The sequence below is a fragment of the Chelon labrosus genome (assembly GCF_963514085.1).
Source record: "Chelon labrosus genome assembly, chromosome: 18".
Classification (NCBI taxonomy): Eukaryota; Metazoa; Chordata; class Actinopteri; order Mugiliformes; family Mugilidae; genus Chelon; species Chelon labrosus.
The window spans coordinates 21,013,985-21,034,816 of record NC_140351.1 but is presented as its reverse complement, the minus strand read 5'-3'; the positions used below and the strand labels follow the sequence as shown (position 1 = coordinate 21,034,816).

Genomic DNA, 20,832 nt, shown 5'->3' with positions numbered 1-20,832 from the left:
TCAGTCACGTGACTTTCCCCCCTCAGAGAGAGACAAGAGGAGGAAAAAGACAATGAAATAGGCGAATGACGGCATTGTCATGACAACCTGCTGACATAGCAGTGTCTTCTTCCAAGTCCTAACCTTACAGTTTTACCCAAAGGGCACACACGCCGACTGAGGCCTCACACATACATACACAGGGCTAGGACTGTGTGACCAACAGCATTAATTTGCACAAGTTATCTATACAATACACAAACAAAACAAGGATACAAATCTAAGGGCATGTTTTCTCCAAATCAATTTGCTACATGTTGATAACCTCTCCTCAGGATGCATCCTGTTCTGAGCCCCACCATAGAAGAGTTGTCTTTTGTAAGATTGCGCATGTTCTTGCATAAAGCAGCAGGTGACTAATGGAAAAAGGGTCTATAAGGGTACTTGTACAAGTGGTTTGTATAGAATAGGAGCAGGCAGGAGGTGAATGAGATGGAAATCAAGAGATAGGTTGTGAAGCGGTACGAACAACAAAAAAAGGAAAAGTTAAAGAAGGAAAAAACTGTCACAGTTTTCATCAAGTCAGACCAAAGTCAACATAAGTCCACTGGTACTCACCAACTCCTGCAGACATTTTAGTGTGGTGTTTGGTGAGACGTTTAGACATAGATGCATTAATATGGAATGATAATCTAATGCCTCCAAAATCTCCCAAGTTTTTCACAACCAACCTCCGCCACACAACAAAAATGAACAGCACACAGTTCTAATATAGTAGAATTAGGTCAAAAAGCCATTTTCTGGCATGCTCTAAGCTGGCAAAAATAGTTTCTGTGATAATCACATGCAGATTTAGCTTTGCAGCGACACACCAGTTGGTTTAGTGCACCCAATAAAAGCCTCATCTAGAGTTTTGATTGTATACTGTTAACGTGCACTGTACATGGATTGTGTTCAAGACACAATATTCTTTTCTTGAAATGACGACAACAGATAAAAAGATGAGAATCTAATCTATCAATACATATATTACTTGTATGAATAGACTTCATAGCACGCCTTGTAGTGCTGCACCATGTACAGTAAAATGCAGGATGTGGTGAAGATTTTAATGGATTAAGTAAAGAACTTTCATCCTGCTGTGCGGTTAGTACAGGCGGGTACAGACCCTGAGCAAAGTCTTTATCAAGCCTTCTAAGAACCATATGAACAGCGTGATCAAAGTCTTTTTTTTTTTTTCAGACATCAACATTCAGGCCACCCATCGGCCTTTTGTACCACTTTACCTCGGGGCATTTCTGTATAATCCCCTTAAGCATAGACTTGACAAGTCACAAGGGGTACTGGATAAGCATCTGAGACCTGCCTACCCTACCAACCGCTTCCTCCTATGTTCTACTTCTGCACATAAAACTGTGACCCAGTGACCTTTTGCCTCATCCAGATGAAGGTAGCGTGGTGATGTGCTGCATGACTGATGGGGCCAATGTGAGAGACACCATAAGGACAGGTCACAGACTAATTAATTCAGCTGTGTTCTGTGTTAGACCAAAGCGTCTCAGTGTGGGACAATAACGTCCAAATCTCTTTCATAGCGCAGAAACAAATCCAAACAGTACACTGTAATTAATTTTTCATGAAAGCCGCTATGCTTTCCATGCAGGGCTTCCCCAAGCTCACTTTGCCAAATCAAATATTTAAAAAATGGAAGAAAAGGGAAAGAAGGGGTTTTCTCTATTTTTAGCTGCTCCCCAGCTGCAGAACAGAGCCTACGGTACTGTAGTCAGCCAGTCAGGGAGACAACACGCCAGCCATGAATACACTTTTCCTTATTCATCAGTATTAAGGTAAGAAATCATCATAAGACGCGCATGAAAATTGTTTAAACAAAAGATTCACTCGGTCCACAAAGAAAAAGTTGCTGCAGGATGCAAGAGCGTTCCTGAGGGACCAGATCCGCCCACAGCTTTACCTGAGCGTGCATCAGTGGGGTCACAAGACCCTAGTTTGGCCACAGTATGACCGTTTTTCTGCTGATTCTGTTGCTGGCCTAAGGATTCTAGACCTGCACTGACAGCAAAAGGCCACAAATCTGCAGCTGCTGATCTACCAGAACCCACTTAAGGAGGCTGGGGCTGGGAGAAAAGGGCTGAATGTAAAGAATGGCAAAGTTACAAAACCAACTGGGAACATGGTGAGGGAAGGAGAACCCAGCCAGTGATGCATATCAGGTCAGACCTAAGCTGCCCACTCTGTCGTGCTGCAGTAAAACATGTGACTGGGCCTCTAAATGCATCACTGTCAGATGGGCAAACCCCATGTAGGACATCAAGATTTAAGAAATGCTTTGGGAGTCAGATTAGTTCCTTTTTTAAAACTCAATTTAACTCAGTTGTATTAGAGTTCTTTATTTGTGACTAATGCATGCTGATAGTTTTGGAATATTTATGTAATTGGATTCCACTTTATTTCACTGCTCCTGGCTCCTTGGACTCAGTTATATTTGCTTGTCTCAGTCTAATATTTTATTGCTTGAAAACTGATGAAATGGCCATTCTAAATTATATTTTTGTCCGGCTCCGTATAGTTATTGTTCCTAGAATAAGCTATGATTTACTGTTGCACTGCAGCACCTGCAAGAGTATTTTTGTGAATGCTGTGAAATCTTGCACTCTTTCTTCCTCACAATCTGCCCTTGTGACAAGCCAATCAAACCAACACGGCTCTCTTTAACTGGCTTAGTGATGGAACGTCATTCAAAGAGAAATGTGTTCATTCCTTTGTGCCCCCACCATTTCATTTTAGTTCACTTTCTAATAACTGCCAGCAGTTTTTCACAAGCAGTAAATCCTTTTAGTCAATTGTCTGATCCATTATCTTTTGTGGATTTTCCTCTAATCCGTCTTTCTTTGTGACTTGTGCTCCCATGCGTTTTATGACGTTTGAAGAAACAAACAATTTTAAGTTTATCTTACTTTAAGGTCTGATAAATGCAAGTCAGAACCTTGGAAATATACAGAATATAATGGGGCAGGGATGGATTTAGAGACAGAGAACCCACTGTTGAGCCTTTTATTTTTTCACCCACTTTCTGGAGTCAACAAATTGCTTTTTTAGGTTAGGATTAGTCACCAGTTTTGAGAGATTAATGGTACAATTACAGCTTATAAAAGCATTTCTATTTAAAACTCACCACGCTGTTACTGCACAGCTTTGCAGCTGAACGGTATGAAACACTGAAGGGTGACATTTCGAAACTGCACATCATCCAGACAGTTTGAGAAGACCTTCACATTGCCCTCCATTCATTCCCTCTTGCCAAAACACACACACACCAACACACCACACACTGGTGGAGTGCTCCCAAATCCAGCATCAAACACAAGTCTGTTAACACTCTGCGTGTTTGTCTGTGCATAGATAATGTTCCAGCATTTGAGAGGGAGGCAGATAATCTTTCAGCTGATGAGTGGCCGTGAATGAGGCATCTGGGCCGGGTGCAGAACCGCATTATCCTTGGTGAGCCGTGCGTGCGAATCCATTGGAGCAGGTTCGAGTTTGCCACTAGCTTGCACCTGCAGCTTTCAGCCTCTCTCAATGACAGACATGGCACAGCAATCTGGTCCATGGTGCTGAAGCTTTGACCTCACTTTTTCAACTGGAGCCAACAATTTGGCATCTTCAGCACATCCTCCACAATGCTCATTCCAGAACTAGGGAGCTCATTAAACAACGTTTTCTTCATTCACAAAGAACCATTTTTAATTATCTACATTAGCTCATTCCAAGTCTTCAAGGCACCATAACAACATATCTGAGATTAGCCAGAGATTCAAGGCATATTCTTAATCATATTTACTGTTTTTCTTTATGCCTACATGAGTTTTCTAAATTAGCGTCATATATAAACTCCCTTTCCTTGGCAACAATGTGAAATTTGGATTTGGAAAATTGGATTTACTAGGACCTTGAAGGATAAGAGACTTAATGTATACACACTAATTCACGTTTGTGATCTTAACCATCTGGAAAGCTTTGATTCCTGATCACGTGAACATAATCACACACGCGTAAGATGAGGAGACAGCGTAGCACAGCCATGCTTTCATTCAGACTATTTTATGTTAATGCGTGCAAGAAAAGGAATCGGCACCTCCTACACAGTGCGACAGTAGAGCATGAAGCGTGACGCTGATGGATCAGACCTTTCTGCCGTCTCGACACACAGATGTTCAAATACCACTGCATGCCTACAGGAAAACCAAGCGTACGGCCTGAAAGAGGAACTACCAGCAACCCTGCAAACCTAGCCCACCCCCAACTGCAGGTGCATACACTGTCACATATACAGATACATGCCACAGAGTGAGCACCCTGCCAGCTCTCACCAGCTGCTCCTTCCCCATTCACACCCTGGCCTACAGACGACTAACAACTTGGCCCCACAAAATGTAACGGCAAGGAACAAAAGCCTAGAAAATCTGCATTAGTGCAACAGTTTTGAATAATATAATTACATATCTCAGTACCTGTATTTAACAGTGGGATCATTATGCATAACTTCACACAATAACCTAACTCAGTTGCTAACATCTGCAGACCACTCTTGTCAAAACACTGTCTCTCCAATGAGCTGTGTAACAGTTACATGTTAGCCTATTAGCCTGCGTTACATAATAAATAACCAGCTTAATGCTACGTTTATGGGCACAACAGAGCCCGTCAGAGCCGCTGCAAGGGACAGATGAATGTGCACAGCAGAACTCGCCCTTGTCTGTAAGGCTGTCAGGTCACATTTTGGGTCACAATGCATTATTTTCCAGCACTTCGCAGCGGTTATCCCACAGGGTTGGGTCAAAAAATGTTCATCTGTCTCCCTCAGAGTGGGCTCCTGTCCCCCCAGGAAGTTCAACACAGATGGGACAGGCTATGAACAGCCAGCACAGTAGGAGAGCAGCTGAAGGTCAGAGCGGGACAAGTGCTTACTTGAGAAAAAAAAAAGTCAATAAAAAGGACACCCAGCATGCAATCGTTTCATTACATGAACCTAATTATAAATAAAATCTCTCAGGAATGTGGCACAAACAAGAGATATCTGCTTGAATAACTATTTAAAGAGGGGTCTTTCTTTATGAAGAGCAGCACCATTATTCCCCAAATACCACAAATATTTTGTTCCCCACATGTTCGTGCACTTATGTAAATGCCATTAACACTTCCCTCAAGCAACCCTCCCTCGCTTGCACTCTGTCTGAGTGACACGGGGTCAAGGAGAACAATGGGCATCTAGTTTACAGCTAAGAGGGCATAACACTGGAATGGAGAAAGATTTTATTCATCTCTGTTGAAAAAAACAACACTCCGAACAACAGCCTAAAGGCTGCGGAGGGCGGACTGAGCAGAGCAGATGGGATGCACGGGAAATGTAATTCAGCTCGATGTGGAATGTACAGGGCTTCTGCGTTCAGTAACTGTGATCCAGAGAGCTGACGCGGGTCAGGACGTGTCCAGTCTTTGCAAGGAAACGAGATAGTAACATTACCCTCAGTCTTGATATCCATCACGGGACGTGCAGCGCCACTGGCGACAGATAAACTTCTGGTAATTATTGACAACAATTCATTTCCTGCCTAGATACAACAGGCAGAGGAAGGGCATGCTTCTCCTCACAATGCTGATTAGCTTCATCAGAGAACATGCACAGAGAGGCAGGCTGCAGGCTGGAGTGTTTTCAGGCAGTAGAGATGAAAAGGCAAAGGACATCTACAGCGAAGTGCCCTCTTGTTTTTTATTACACGAGGCATAAAAACCTTTCAAACCACAACTCGATCTGTCAGGAGACAGACTAATAGCATTGGAGATTTTAGCAATATTAAATTTACCCATCTAAATGGAAAAGATAAAAAAGAGAGGGAAATACATGATGCCATTTACAATTACAGATGTTAGACTAGGATGTGTTTTTTGGCGGTGGTGGTGCATTCACTGTATTGTACCTATAACACATAAAGCAACATTTCTAAGTCAATTTCTAAAGTGTAAATGTCCCAAAATCTATGAGGAACAGCAGCACTCGAGAGTGTCCCCGTACAATGACCACTTCAAAGGTATTTTGAGTCGTTTTCTTTTTTTTTTTTTTTTAACCCAAGTCTGGGATCAGTGATGTTTTCTTGGAACAACGTGGACCAAAGAGCCAGGAAGAACAAAGAAGAAAAAGTCCATTTCTTTCCTGCGTAGCTGAAAACAAAAGGTTTCTTGTCGCTCTGCGTATCATAAAAACCCCTTGTGGCATTTCCACAGGAACCTTCCCACACTGTCAAAACAACACGGACACAAAGCTGAAAAATAGCCACCAGACAACGGCCAGCACTAGCTACACTACAGTTGTTGTGGTTCAGAGGACCCTTTGCCTCTGGAAATAAACGGACTCCCACACTTTTCTGAACTTTCTCTCCCTTATTCCGTCACTCCTACTCTTCCTGCAGTTTTTGAAGCACAATCAGTCATCAGTATCACAGGATCCACCACAGATGGGTCAAGGGGTCACAAGGGAGTCATAGTAATAGTAGTGGCTGGTAGCTCAGCAGTCTGCAGCTAAAAAGGTCGCCTCCTGCTGAGTAACCCTGAGGGCCAGTGGGGCAAAGAGGACTGCGTGAAGGGAAAAGGGGGCACAGATATTTAAACCCTGCGTGACAATAAGCCAAAGGGACAGTGATGAAACAGCACCAGCCTTCTTTCTAAATGTGTGCCAGCTTCTGACGGGGCCAAACGTGTACCCTAGACCAATCCTGAAACACGATCCGTCAGCCTGGAGGGGCAGGGGAGCAGCAGGGAGAAGGCAAGTTCTCTGGGGACTCGTGTGTTTGCCTCTGTGTGTGCACAATCTGCATTTGCTTTGGCTGCTGCTCAGCAGAACAGGACACACAGTTTAATGAAATTGACTGAGTGAGCACAGAAAGGGACGTGCCGGGGACACGGCTGATAATCCCGAGTCACAAAAAAATGAAAACACGGTGAGGTTCCACTGTAAACATACCTCCTGTTTTTTTTTCCTCTCTCTCTCTAATGTGGAGGGCACGCACATTACACACACGTCAGGGGAGAGACTGAGAGCAACTGTTCCTTCTAAATTTGTCAGCAGAAAACACACCCCTTGAGCTTATGAGAGCATGTGTGTATGTGTGTTAGAGTGCGGACAAGACTGCTGTTCAGGACGTCTCTGTGGCTGTTCTCTCTTCATAAAGTGGGCGCCACCTCTTTTGCCCCTTCCTCCACAGACCCACTGTGTTAGGCAAAGGCTACATTAGTCACCCTTGGTTTTCCGTGAGTACCTAATAAAACATTAATAATGTAAAAACACCAGTAACAGGCACATTAGTATGTCAGGTCTCACAGTCTGCACTGCAAACTAGTTAATGCAGAGGCAGTGGTGCTGTCGGCCAGGAAGAATCAATTAACCTTATCCTGCATGTAAAGAGGGCCGCCACACGCATGCAAAGAGACTGCAAAGACTAGACAGCGAAAGGTTAGGAAAAGAACAATAGTGCATAAATAACAGACTGTAATATGGAGACTTCATATACGGGTTTTTTTTTTGCAGGGAACTCTAATGTAGTATAAAGTCTACGCAAATCAAGTCATTCCATATTAGTAGCAGCTTCTAAACAACATTAGCTTGTAAGTCAAAGTGGAAAAAGCGCTACCCTACTCATAAGCACAGCTACTATCCAAAGGTAGGAAGTGATCAACAATAAGAAACACAACTAGTGATCATCTAGAGCTGTAGGTCATTGTGTTGCCAAATCAGACGGAGAAGGCGGCAGATTGTTAAAAGACTGGAAGCATTCACACAAAGCTAGAGAGAAAACGAGACGTTCTTCAAATGCTTTTGTTTCCTGCTACTACGAACTCTACAATGAGCCACCTCCACACAAAAAGAAGTGGCTGCTCAGGGAAGGCCGCAGACAAACGTTCCCCATAGTGACACCAAGAATGGTAAATGTTGTAAATCAGCCGGAGGAGAGGGAGGGAAAAGGCAGAGGAGAGAGGGGGGAATGTGTACATGGTAGTGGCTGCTTCAAGGCTTAAAGATCCAGTTCTTTATAATGCGAGGAAGGACGGAAGGAAAAACAAAATCCCAGAAGACAAGCCAACTCTGATTTCACTGTTTTGTCAGAAAGCAGAAGAGGTAAAGATTGGATGCCGAGTACGTAATATTACCATAGCGATCGGGGGCCGGGGGCTGGGAAATGGGGTGACGGGTCAGAGGGAATGCCCTACTGTGTCCGCATGCATACACAAAGATAACATCCTGACAAACTAACGCACATTCTCTCTCGCCGTCACACATGTATACACACACTCTCTCCTCTCCAAGGGCACCAGAAGTACCCCTCAATGTAAACCGCATTGTCCTACAAACGCAGCTCCTCCCCTCTGAGCCAGTGCAAATTGAGATGGGGTTTACATTAATGGGTTGGGGATGGGGAGGGGAAAAAAAGGCACTGTAAGGTAAGTTTAAGGGGAAACCTCCTCAGGATATGGGTAGCCTATATATTGAAATGAATGTGGGCAAATATGGAAATTAGTTTGACGATTTCAGGGGTGAACAGATACAATACTGTAACGCAGTCTTTCGCTCTGCAGGAGGACGATGGAGGTTAGTTACATTCAAACAACATGAAAGCAAGATGCTACATAAAGAGCCAGCCCTGTCTGGACTCTGAAAGATAAAATCAGTCCTGAAAGCACATGGATAATACAACTGAAGACCCGTTACCATGGTTGCGTATCTGAAATGAAAATCAAGGACTTTTTTCCACCACTTATCTGCTGCCTCTGACATGTCAGAACATGTCTCTGTTTCCTAAACAATGCTTAGCTGGGACAAATCTGAAAAGAGCCATCAAGGTCATGTGTGCTGTTTTCGATGAAAATCTGCACAAGGGTGGGGGGGGGGGGGGGCACGTCCTGACTGTCATGACTCAATGAGCCTTTCGAGTAGTGGTGCACCGGCTAACTCGCTAAGGTGAGGATGAGGCTGTTTTCCCCTTGTTTCTGTGGCCGGTTCAATAGCTATGCTGCATTGGCTCCCCGTGACGCAGGAATCTGATCAATACTGGGTCTCGAGGGCAGCGGAGCAGTCAGAGGGAGGACTCGACAGCGAACAGGCTTCATGGGATGTGTTATGTTGTGATGGGGGCCAGTGTAGGCACTCTGGCTAAAGCTGTGCAGCCACTTCAGAGTTGTTTTCATGCACAATGAAACAATTAGTCATAATCCGTCCAACAACAATTCCGAAATAAGCAAATATGGCACACATTTTGTTGTTCCAGCTTTTAAATATGGAGGTTATGTCCTTATAAATGTACACTTTTGAGGACATCGCCTCATTCTATGAACCTGTGAAGGTCATTTTCACTCTTTTCTGATATTCTGTCAATTAAATAAAAAAAAGAAACCAATCAAAAATCTAGCGAATAGATTGACTGATGAAGAAAAATGTTGCAGCCCCCTGCTAAGGTCAGTGGGACAGCGACCATCTGTGTGACCAGATTGAGGGGCGCCCCACGTCCTGATAACCCAACTGCAGCGCTCACAGAGATTACCACCGCAATCACAATCTGCTCCATAAGCTACGTAGAGTATGTTGTATGCATGTAAAGCCAATCAATCTGAGCCATTAATGCCAGTAAAACCTCGGCACAGCTGATTAATCACAGGATACCTGTGATAAATGTCAAGAGGAACACGGCAACACAGGATTAGACGAAACAATATGAACACAAGAGAACGTGTTTCTTTAACACCTTCTGTGTGCGAACCTAAGGAAACAGCAGTGTTACGCACAAGCAGACGGTACTGGGCCATTAATCATACGCAACCTAGTTCTGCTTCTCGCTACACACGCGTCTCTCGCGTGGCTCTGGCCCAAGGTTGACTTTGCAGTCTCTGTATTTACCTCAGTGCGGTGCAGAGGTTGCATGCTGTGGAGATTAAGTCAAAAGGACAAAGGGATTGTGGGAATGAACTCTTCAGGGCACACATGCATGCTCATATCCTCGTAAGCACCTGTGATGGCAAACCCGTTAAAAGCTGTCTTCTAAATTTGTCAAACTACAAACAACTAATCCACTCATAATAGAGATAAAATCAGCTTGAAAAATTGGTGCCAACTGTGTAACCCAAGGGCTCTGCATCCTGACACACCAGGACTACATAGTGTGTTTAACTAGCGAGTTCATCAAATATAAAAGGCAGCTGGTCATTTGGGTTGTGTGAAACCATCTAATTGCTTGTGTGTTCAAACATGTTTCCTTCACTCTCCGTTAGCGTCACTCACAAGTGAGGAACTTAAAATGGATTAGAGGATGGAACTGATTTGCATCTTCTGACTACAGCGCTTTAATCTAACCTCTTGTTCTGCTTCTACTTACCCAGGTAGAGAGATGCATTCTCTTTCTTCACGTTGTCGTCCAGGTAGGTGGGCCCCAGGGTGTAGATCGGCGTCGACCCCATGCCCACAAGTATCTGGGCGCAGATGAACAGTGCCACATACAGGTTGTGTTCGTTGCCCTCCTGGTCGCGGGGGCACGATGAAACGTCAAGCAGTTCACGGCCACTGCCGTTGCCGCTCTGACAGAGGCCCTCGTGGCCCGCTGAGGAGTTCACCTCTTGGATCTGGTAAGGTGGTGAGATGAAGTGGGGCAGGGAAAACAACGCTGCCCCTACAGCGATCACAACACCACCTACAGCCAGCCAGCGTGGCCTCTGACCTCTGCCGCCGAAGTAGGAGATGAAGACCACCACCAGCAGGCTGCCGATGTCGAAGCAGCTGACCAGCAGGCCAGACTCAGAGCTGCGCAGACTGTAGCGCTTCTCAATGGTAGTGATGACGCTGCTCAGGTAGCCCGAAACCATCAGGGATTGAATGAACGTCAGGTAGCACATGCAGAACAAGAAGCAGCGCGAGTCACTCAGGATGACCTGCACATATTTCCTGGCTGGGATGCGGATAAGGCGGGAGAGAGAGAAACCAAGCTTTTTGCCTCCAGAGCCTGCGGGTCTGTGGCCCTCCACAGGCAGAGAGCTGCTGAGCCCCACCATGCTGGAGAAAGAGGGGGAGAGGTCTGTCCTGGAGGAGGGCGACTCTGCCAGGCTGGAGTCCGGGGTTTTGGGCTTGAGCTCGCTCCTTTCCTCCACGGCCACACAGGCACGGGCGGTGTTGACCAGCCGAAGCTCGGCGGCCTTGCCGTCCTGCTGGCACGGCCCATTCAGGATGGGTAAACTTTTGGACTTGAAGCAGTTCTCGGAGTCCATGTATTGGTCCTGGAGCTCACGGATCTCCAGAGAGTCAGACAGATCGCTCCCCGTTTCATCGTTGTCCGACGAAGTCATGGCGCAGCTGGAGTTTTATCCTTCAGTGGGCTCCCGGCTGTGCTGACAAGTCAGTCAGTAACTAGTGCCACATGAGGACACTGTGGAGCTGCTGCAGGGCTGGGTGCTGGAGAAAGGACTGCCCTGCCAGTAGGACTGAGGCAGACTGAACCCTGCCAGTTATGTGCATGTTTTAATCCACATTTCTATCTACGGCAGCGCTGATCTGTCACAAAAAGCTGCTCTCAGAGCAAAACATTAGGCCACTAACATACGTCTAAGCCTCTAAACAACTGTGATTGTAGTATTTTGATTAAACTAGTAAAATACCAGCTTATTTGACTTGACACTTGAGAATATTATCAAATGATGCGACTTGTTTGGCATAAATCATTTAAAAAATCACATATAATCAATAACAAAAACGTCCGTCTGTATGGTTTTCCAATTTAGATTCTCATGCCGATCTTGATTTTATGGCTCTTTGTTACATGGCAACCTTGCTTCGAAGCGTTTTTGTTTCCTTTGTCCCAAAGCTGAGCAGCATCCTAGAAAAACAGACAAAGACATCAACAATTAGATCTACCTCCAAACGGTGCATATTGATACACATATAAAATCCAACCCTTTCCACTTCTGTCAGTCTGGTAGTAGTCTACGCTGCATTACACTGGTCGCTTCATATCGCTAAACTACTGGACAAGACAAGACAAAATATCCCCCCACCCCAAAACAAAACAAACATAACGCGAACTAACAGTCGCATCGGTGTCTAGACGAACTAAAAGCCGGCTCTCCTTTGTCAAAACGAGAAATATACCTGGAGAACAAAAGACCACGCTGACCACAAACGTCTCAGTCATGACTTTGAAAAGAAGCAAAAACCAAATTCCACGAGAGACACCACTGAAATTAAGCGGCACTTATCCGGCCCCGGCTAAAAGGACGAAAAATAATATTTGACAGAACTTCCGAGGTACGGCTACAGGTTCAGGAGGCTGTGGTACTCACACACTGAGGGGAGGTAGCCTGTTGTTGTCTCCGGAGCAGCCACACACACTGAATGAAATCTGTTTGATGCGGATGGCTGCTGCTGCTGCTGGTGAGGGGATGTGTTCAGGGACAGTCGGAAATTCAAAAGGTGGAGTTCCGTGCGCTTACAGCGCAGAAAAAACGCTGGAAGTAATTCTAATTTTTGACATTGTTAGCTCATTAAATAAAATAAAAAATATTGAAAATTTCATGGTGAAACTCTAATACTCCATAAATGTATTCATTCTTGATATTACAAATGAAGATGTACTTATACAAGGCTAATTCAAATAATTTATTAGCTTTTTCGTATGGAATGTTAAAAGCAGCCATTAAGAAACACGTAGCATTTCTCGCGTAATTCAACAATTTATCTAAAATTTTATTTACAACTTTCAAACTGTGCTGCGGGGGATACAACTTGAACGCCTCAAATCGTGGGCGAATTGTTATTCCACCCCAGCCACATTGGGACTTGTAGTTTTTCAGCGAGTAAAACTTGCGTTTACGTACGACTTTAGCTATTTTGGAAACAGTGCTGAGTAATATTAACTCTCGGAGGCGTAAAAAACTTAACAAACAGTCATGGAAACGTTACTGCTTCACTGATTTCCTTAATGTAACTTCGGCTGCGCTGACTCTTGGACTTCATTTACCGACATGCTTCTCGGCCCAGTGCCCTGCGTCATGTGGACAGCTGGGACCCTTGCTGACATAGCAGTGATTGACTGGTCACAGGCTTATAAAGACAATGGGCGCTGTGCCTGGTAGTCACCCTGACGCAATAAACTGCAAGCCAAAAAAATATAAATAAATTAATGGAGGAAAGATAGAAATGTAATTAAAGATTCATTAATAAAATAAAAATAAAAACTGGAAGAATAACAACAGCAATGTACACATAAAAGAAAGTAAGTATGGAGATTAAATGGAAAACAATTGCTCCAACAGACAATTACATGTAGCTTACCTATTTTAGAGACTCCCCCAGCCTGTCAAATGGATGGATGACTTTCCCGAAGGTCATTAATTAGTTTCCTGGACTATAGGTTGGACGATCAGTCTTCCTCCTCATTCCAAAGCCTTTTGATTCTACCGTGGAGGAACAGAACTCAAATAAAAGTCAGATGTGGATGATGAGCACATGTTTGTTTGTTTTTTTGTGACGTCATCTCACCGTGGAACACTTTATTCCCCCCCTGTGTGTAGGTAGATCGTCCGCCATCTCTTTGTTGTCTGAGGAAGAATAGGGATGAATCACGGGATCAATGACAAGCATCGTGGTCCATCAGAGGCCTCTGTCACCTCTGTTCAAGAGGTTTTCATCTCTGGCTCTCAGCACGCTGCGGGGTAATCAATACCACGAACCACCATGAATGCACATCAGCATCAAGGGACGGGAAGAAGAATTATTTAGCTGAGACCAACTATTGCCACTGCTGCAGAGCAAGTATAGCTGTGTAGGACCATTTGTTACAGAGATCAACCTCTATATTTGAGGAAGAGCACCAAATGAAAAGGCTGCCAAAAGAAAAGCAGATAGAAATTAGTTTCTTTCAGCTAAAGGACAGGCAAAACAATCAAATCAAGCAGATTTTATTTTTTATTTTTTTTTAAGATTCTGAATATTCCATATATTCATGGTCTACAGATTTTTTTTTATAGCAAAGTTGCACTGTTCCCTGTTAGCCTGGGAACATTTCGTTAGCCTGTGACCTTTCTTAAAACAAAGAGAGCGCACGGAGACCTCACAGATGACAGCAGCAGCCTTTTTCAAAGGTTAATATGGTCATGCCTTTCTCAGAGATAATTTCAGTGGAGCCCGGTCCTGCTTCAGAAGAATTTGCCATAAGTGCCAGCAGTCGAACAAAACATGCCTGTTTTTGGTGAGGGAAAACAAACAGAAAACATGACACTGAGCAAGCATGCCTGCATTTTTAAAAGGTGAGCCGCTACAAGGCTTTCCTTTCTAGCTGATCGGTTCCCACACTCATTGCCAGCTATCATTGCCACATCGCATTTCTCTTATACGCGGCAATGAAAATGCCTCTTATTAGAGAGACTGTAAAACTGCTCATGTGGGGTCAGAAATCAAACCCATTTAAATGGTCAATATTGTCAGGCAATGAATGAAGCCGTTTTATGTAGAAATTGATCATTATGTGTTGAAGCAGCGCTGCGGAGGGTGATAACGTTAAAGGAGACTCATACATTGTAATAAAGAGACCTAAAATTAATATAAAATCGGCAATGCTGGATAAGTAGTTTATGTATTTATGATGTGATGGAGCAGAATAAACTGAGCATTCAGTATCCTTCTGAGGAGACAAATACAACACCACCCTCTAGTGCACAGCCTCAAACAGTGAAGCTGGGATCTGCTGCATGGTTGTGTTTTTAAAGATGACCACTAGATGGTGCTTTGACCTCAGAATTGTAACCATCATGCTGAGTGAGCTGCATGCTGGGACACACCATGTCCAGGCAAATCAAGGCTGCACCATCCATCATCTAGTACAGCTTATATGTTAGAGTGGAGCTGGAGCTATCCCAGCTGAGACCAACTATGACACTGGGCAAGAGGCGTGGTACTACCTGCACATGCCTCAAGGTTGCACCATATTCATCGAATCAATCTAACAGGAGCCACAAATATGCATAGTATGCATGTGATCAGAAATATCCACATTTTTCTAATTTTAAACATATACATGTGGTTAATTGTCAAGAAGAGTGTGCCTCATCCTGTGAAAACAGTGTCTCATGTGGCTCTGGAGAGGTCTGTGTGAGAAATGATTGCTTCAGTTCATCTAATCAGCTAACTACTTGAAGTTATATGGAAGTTTACCCAGTTTAGCTGAAAGTCATGTCAAGAAAAATGTAGCATCTTGTCTTTTTGGAGGTTAATAGGAACTAAAAATCAATATGTCTGGGCCTCTACTACACCAGTATAGCTGGCTCTTTATTTCATCTCTCTCAAGTTACTCAAATGAGGAGGCAAAGTCAAAAATTAACTCAATTTCTCAAAAGTAAAATGAACCCTTGCTAGCTTAAAATGCAATATACAGTTGTGAAACAAAGGGCTGTGCAGAGATATTTCATCACTTTAGCACTATGTATAATATGTTGGAAATGAATAGACAGAAATAATCAATATGCCTTTCATTGTCTTCTGTTAGCTATGCACATCAAGGCTGGATGCAACAAATGAAAGCAGCACTAAACGTTCCAGCTTGTATCTACCGCTGTGAAACATTCCCAGTTTATTACTTACATTAAACCAATGACCTTTTGTATTACAGGCTTTCTGTAATTATACATCTGAACATGGAAATTAAGTATTATCTGGTTGTGCTCTACTTCCAGAACAGAAATCTGAATAAAGTTCAAAAGTCGAAGGTTTTTACAGATATGCCTTTTTATCACTTCATAAATCTGAATACAGTTTGGAAAGGAATGAAATGTTGCATAAATCACTGATCTTCACTCAACAAACCTTCTTAACATAAGTAGGAATAAAACTGGAAAGTTTGATGTTAAAACCTACTGAGGTTGATTACTTACATTCACATAATAATTATTTTGTACTACAGGTTTTTGGGAAATGTAATGTTTAAATGTAATGTTTAAATGTAATGTTTAAATGTGAAACGAGGCCTTGTCTAGTAAAATAGACGCTATGCTGCATTTTATTGTGTTTTCTTTGCACTAATCTGGAAGACGACAAGCTCAATTATATTGTGCCAGTGGGATCTCCTCCCGTGAGTGATGACCTAATCATCGTCGTCATGATGTGCAGCCGTGGGACCAACGTGTCCAACATGGCCTTGGGTCGGCCTCCCCCCCGCCCCATCCCACACTCTTCCTGTCAACCATCCCAACTTTATTGACATTACAGGAATCGCTAATGAAGCACTGTCTGTTTCTTCACCCGCCTCTGTCTGCCCATAGAGCTGTTGAACTCATGCAGGCGTGCGCGTTCATAAATATATTTTGCATCCCCACCCCCCACCCTTTACCTCCACACATTGCGGGCTTTTCCTGTACGCAGCCTTGACTGTCATGTCTGGCATGTTACATACAGGAAAATGTAATGATAGATACTTAGGTGTGTGTAACCGGAAGGCAGGGGTGATGCTAGGAATTCCTACTGATAGAACCTGTTTACTCCTCCTCATCTTCTTCGCTCACTTTTTGAAAACATGCAAAGAGAACAATCCGACTGTCGGCGACTGTTGCATGCTAGCTTCATCAGCTAATGGTTTTACAGCAGCACTTAAAGATATAGGAGGACTCTATGCTTGAACTATAACCCTCTGTGGTACTGTTTTACCACATTCTGCTTACAGGAAAGGCTTCCTTTTAAATTAGCCATGCTCTTTGTGCTGCTTTTCAGCATTCTTGTGTCGTGCACGGGCGCCCTGGTCTGTAGCTAGGACTACTCCCCAAATTAGTTTACCCATTCACAGGGGCTCGCCACTGGAAACTTTGCAACCCAGAGAGCGGCTGATGCATATGAATAAGGCGAGCAGATCAGGACAGAAGGGTGGTGTAGTAATTGTGTTAAAAAGTGCAAGGGCCCCAAAATAAAGACCCCTAGTATAAGCCTGCAGAGGCCCCCTTACTGTGCGGAGCAATCTGAGCAGATTGGCCTCCATGCTTATGCTAAAGTCCTCGCTCCCCCCGATTCCTCCTCCTCCTCTCTGCCCTTCCTCCAAAGAAAAAAAGTGTGACCTCCACAAGCCTGATTGGATGTCCAGGTCACCCAATGAGTGGACTCATACACAGGTCCCTCCATGACAAAGGCTCCCTGAATGTCCCTTTCCTAATAAATCATGAGGACATTAACAAATATGTGCCTTGTTAAGAAAAGAGCACAGCAGCTAGCTTCCCTGTGGGGAACCTCGGCACTGATAACACACAGCTTTCGATTAGCAAAGACAATCGCATGGTGATGGTCGGGAATTCCCCCCTGCAGAGGAGAGCACTGGAAAAATAAATAAATAAATTGAATCCCACTATTAATTAATGTGTGCTCATATATTTTCTACATTTTTGTTGCTTTAAAAAGTCACATTTGAAACCTGAAATTGAGCTAACTTTAAACATTACGTAGCATGACCGAATTTAATAGCAAAAATGTCTCATACTTGAGAATATTGGATAGGATTTTGCACTTTAATTTACTACAATAATTAAACTAAATGTAAATATATTACCTGACAAGCTGGAGTCATACATGTTCAGTGGCATTTTAAAGCTTCTTTGCTGTTGATTCTTCATTTAAAAAGCATTGATCACATTGCAATCATACATCTAAATAATAAATTCAAAGATTAATCAGAATGCCTCAGAAAGGCACAGTCAATTTTAACATGTCAAATCTGAATAGAAATCTGTACGACGTCTTTAAGGAAGTCCTTTCAGCGCATCAAAACAGCACCTGGTGGAAGAAGGTGTGGGATGGGAATTCTGGCATTAGCCGGAAAAAGCGGTTTAGCTGCATGCTCATCGTGTCAGTCCTCCCACAGACTCCGAAGTTTACTGTAAACGGTGGGGATGTTGCAAGCCCTCCTCAGTTCCCCCGAAAACATATGGAAATGGGCCATACCTCGAGGGCTTTGTCCTTCTCCAAGAGCATCCACACAGCCCTCACAGGGTTAAAGGAGGGCCTGCCAAACATTTCATATTCATGGGAGACAATTCCCTCCATATGAATGGAATAATTGCTCTTTAGAGGCTTAAGCCGCTAACTGAAGTATGTGTGCGTTTTTCAGGCCCTTGGGCTAGGGTGATCACCAGCAGTCACCTAAGCAGAGCTCCTGTCCTATCATCTGTTAGAGGGGAGGAAGATTTACCTCCTGTGCAGACCTGCATGCATGAATATGTTGTATATGGGTATAAAAATAATTTACAGTAAGTACTTAAGTGTGTGAAAGATCTACTGGGTCTTATTAGCTTAAGAGACTAGCAAAAAATATTATTATTCTCTTAGTGACTGGCAGTTAACAAGCCAGCATAGATCTACTGTAAAGAAATCATCTGTCTGAGGAAAACACTTCAGTAAAGTATATTTGGTATTTCTGCATTTAAAACTTTCGGGACAGCTGTTGATGCTTAAAATCATGAAGCCGAGGCGACAGTCGCTCCTTTTCCTCTGAACCGGGTGGGTCCTGCTTGGGTGAACCTAAAAGGAAATCCCTTTCCTATTGTTGTCAGACTCACATCAGCTCCCCCTGGTCTTCAGAAGCCAGAGGTACTTGAGCGTGTGCCTTCTTAACCCCTGAAGAGGATCCTCCTGCCCAGCTCATCCCACTAATTACCTCCTAGCCATACTGTAAATGGGCCACTCCTGATAATCAGCCTAAGCTGGGAGGAAGGCTGGATGGAAGCGGAGGCAGAGGGAGACGTGGATGGAGAGGGGATGAAAGGAATGGCAGCATTTCAGTGAAGCTGATGGACCCGGGGCCCAAAACACAGTTTGACAGCTGATAAAGTTGTAACATTTTGCACGGTGGCGTTGTTAAAGAATTGGGAAACAATGCATGTTCTGGTAACCGCACAGTCACTACTTTTGCATGTTTGTCCCTTCTTTTCAGGCAGACATGGTTTAAACTTGCTGTAACGCAGTAAAAAATAAGAAGGAAAGTGATTTTTAACAGTAGTTTAGAGAGTATTTTGCTCCGGAGTTTGCGCGATTATAATATGGAACGCATTTATGAGTCCGTGTGTGCCCCTTGACGTTGAAATAAAGCATTTAAAGAGATATAAACAGGGATTAATGGATTTCTTTTAGATGTTTTGCTGCATCTACGGTGACAGGCTGTCTTATGAAATGAGTGATATCCAAGATTTGCACTACTAGTACTGTATGAACCAACAGATCTGGGAGCTGTATAGACAGAGCAGGGAGGTCAGAAAATAGTGATAAATCAACAAACACATCTATCATTTTTGTCTTTTCTAAGGTGTTTCATGCTGTATGAAACTGCCAGCTGTTTCTTTTCTGGTTATAAAAAATCTGAGGAAGCACAAAAGCTGCAGGACCCTCTTTCCTTCTCTTCACCCCTTTCCGAGATCATGCTAACGGCCACACACGCATCCTCCTCTTACAGTAATCAGGTTCTTGAGACACAGCTGCTAATGGAGCAATGCCCTCTGCCCCCGATCCACACTTCTGTACACACAGGCACGCACACAATGCGGCGGCGTTTGCACTGTAATTACTGCAACACTGTCTTTGTCTGGGCCGTAATCCGGGGGATCTCATTGTTGGTCATACGTGCCTGCTCCTTCATTACTGCCGCCGCTCACCCTCCTCCTCGTCCCCTAAAAGCCACCCCCAAACAGCCCCCCCTCCGAAAGGCTGCCTCTCTATTGCACCCCGCGCACAAGAGAAGTGTGCTGTGCCACAAAGGAGGCACAATTAGCCCTGTGACAGTAAGCCCCGGCGTGGGCCAGGGAAGCATGCCGCACAAAGGGGCAAACTTTTATACGACACTTTAATGCAAACACTGGAGTGTGCTGCCTCGTGCCTCTGCCTTCAGAGCCGAGACACTATAATCTCAGGCCTTTTGTGACTGAGACACAAGTGGCCATTCATTTCATTTATTAGTTACCCATTAATTGGGCAGGAAGGGTGTTGCCATTGAGGCACTGTGGGAGATGGTGTTATACAAGGTGGATGCAAAAAGAAATCATCAGTGGCCTGAGCCTTTAATTGAATCCCATGCCAGTCATTCAGAGATTGCCCTGTCAATGATTATATAGGGATCAATACAGTGAGGGCAATGAGCACCCAGTGGTTTTTACAGTGCCTGAGCGAACACACGGCTCGGCCAGTGCTTCTAGCCGAGCAAGAAATGTAGTTTTCAAACTGCCCTTGTTTGTGCTGCTGAGCTCTCGAACAGCTTTTCCTGCTCTGTCTCTGTGCAGCAGGACCCACATTAATGATCGACAGGCTTAAATAAACCCCAGTGGTTGTTCCCTATCGATCAGGTGATCTGGCTATCAGATAAGCCAACAGATCTATCAGGGACCCGTGCTGTAATTGAGTTGCACTGTGGGCCCGTGTTCCAGTCGGAGCTCGCGCGTTTACAGGCGCCCTGCACACGCCCGAGGTGTGGGATTATCAGCATCCTTTAGACGCATAGTGTTGCTTTTTTTTTTCTCTCTTTTTTTTTTTTTTTTTTACAATGCAGACCCAAATGGGAGATGTCCTCCCCGCGCTAATTATGAGTTGTAAAGCAGGTTGTGATTGCGGTTGTTGGTTTGCGTCCCAGAGGGGGATCAGTATTCAGTCTGTCCGCTGCACTGTGTGATTAGAGAGGCCAGAGAGGGGAGGGAAGTTTAGAATGAGATGATGATGCACCAATTAATGCTAACAGTGAGATATCTGACAGCAAACCCCTTCATATTTATGTAGTTGTGTCAATATGTTGCATC

General features: G+C 44.1%; 1 protein-coding gene across 1 annotated transcript in view; it reads right to left on the bottom strand.

Annotated features, from left to right (window-relative positions):
* slco5a1 (solute carrier organic anion transporter family member 5A1) overlaps positions 1-12,457 on the bottom strand; it is a 31,220-nt gene extending 18,763 nt beyond the window's left edge. Inside the window, exons 1-2 of the mRNA XM_084566070.1 lie at positions 12,367-12,457; positions 10,416-11,903 (exon numbers count right to left, since the gene is read on the bottom strand). Coding sequence (XP_084422196.1) covers positions 10,416-11,376 — 961 coding nt within the window. The 5' untranslated portion in view covers positions 11,377-11,903; positions 12,367-12,457. The remainder of the gene's footprint in view (positions 1-10,415; positions 11,904-12,366) is intronic.
* Between the last annotated feature and the right edge of the window lie 8,375 nt (positions 12,458-20,832).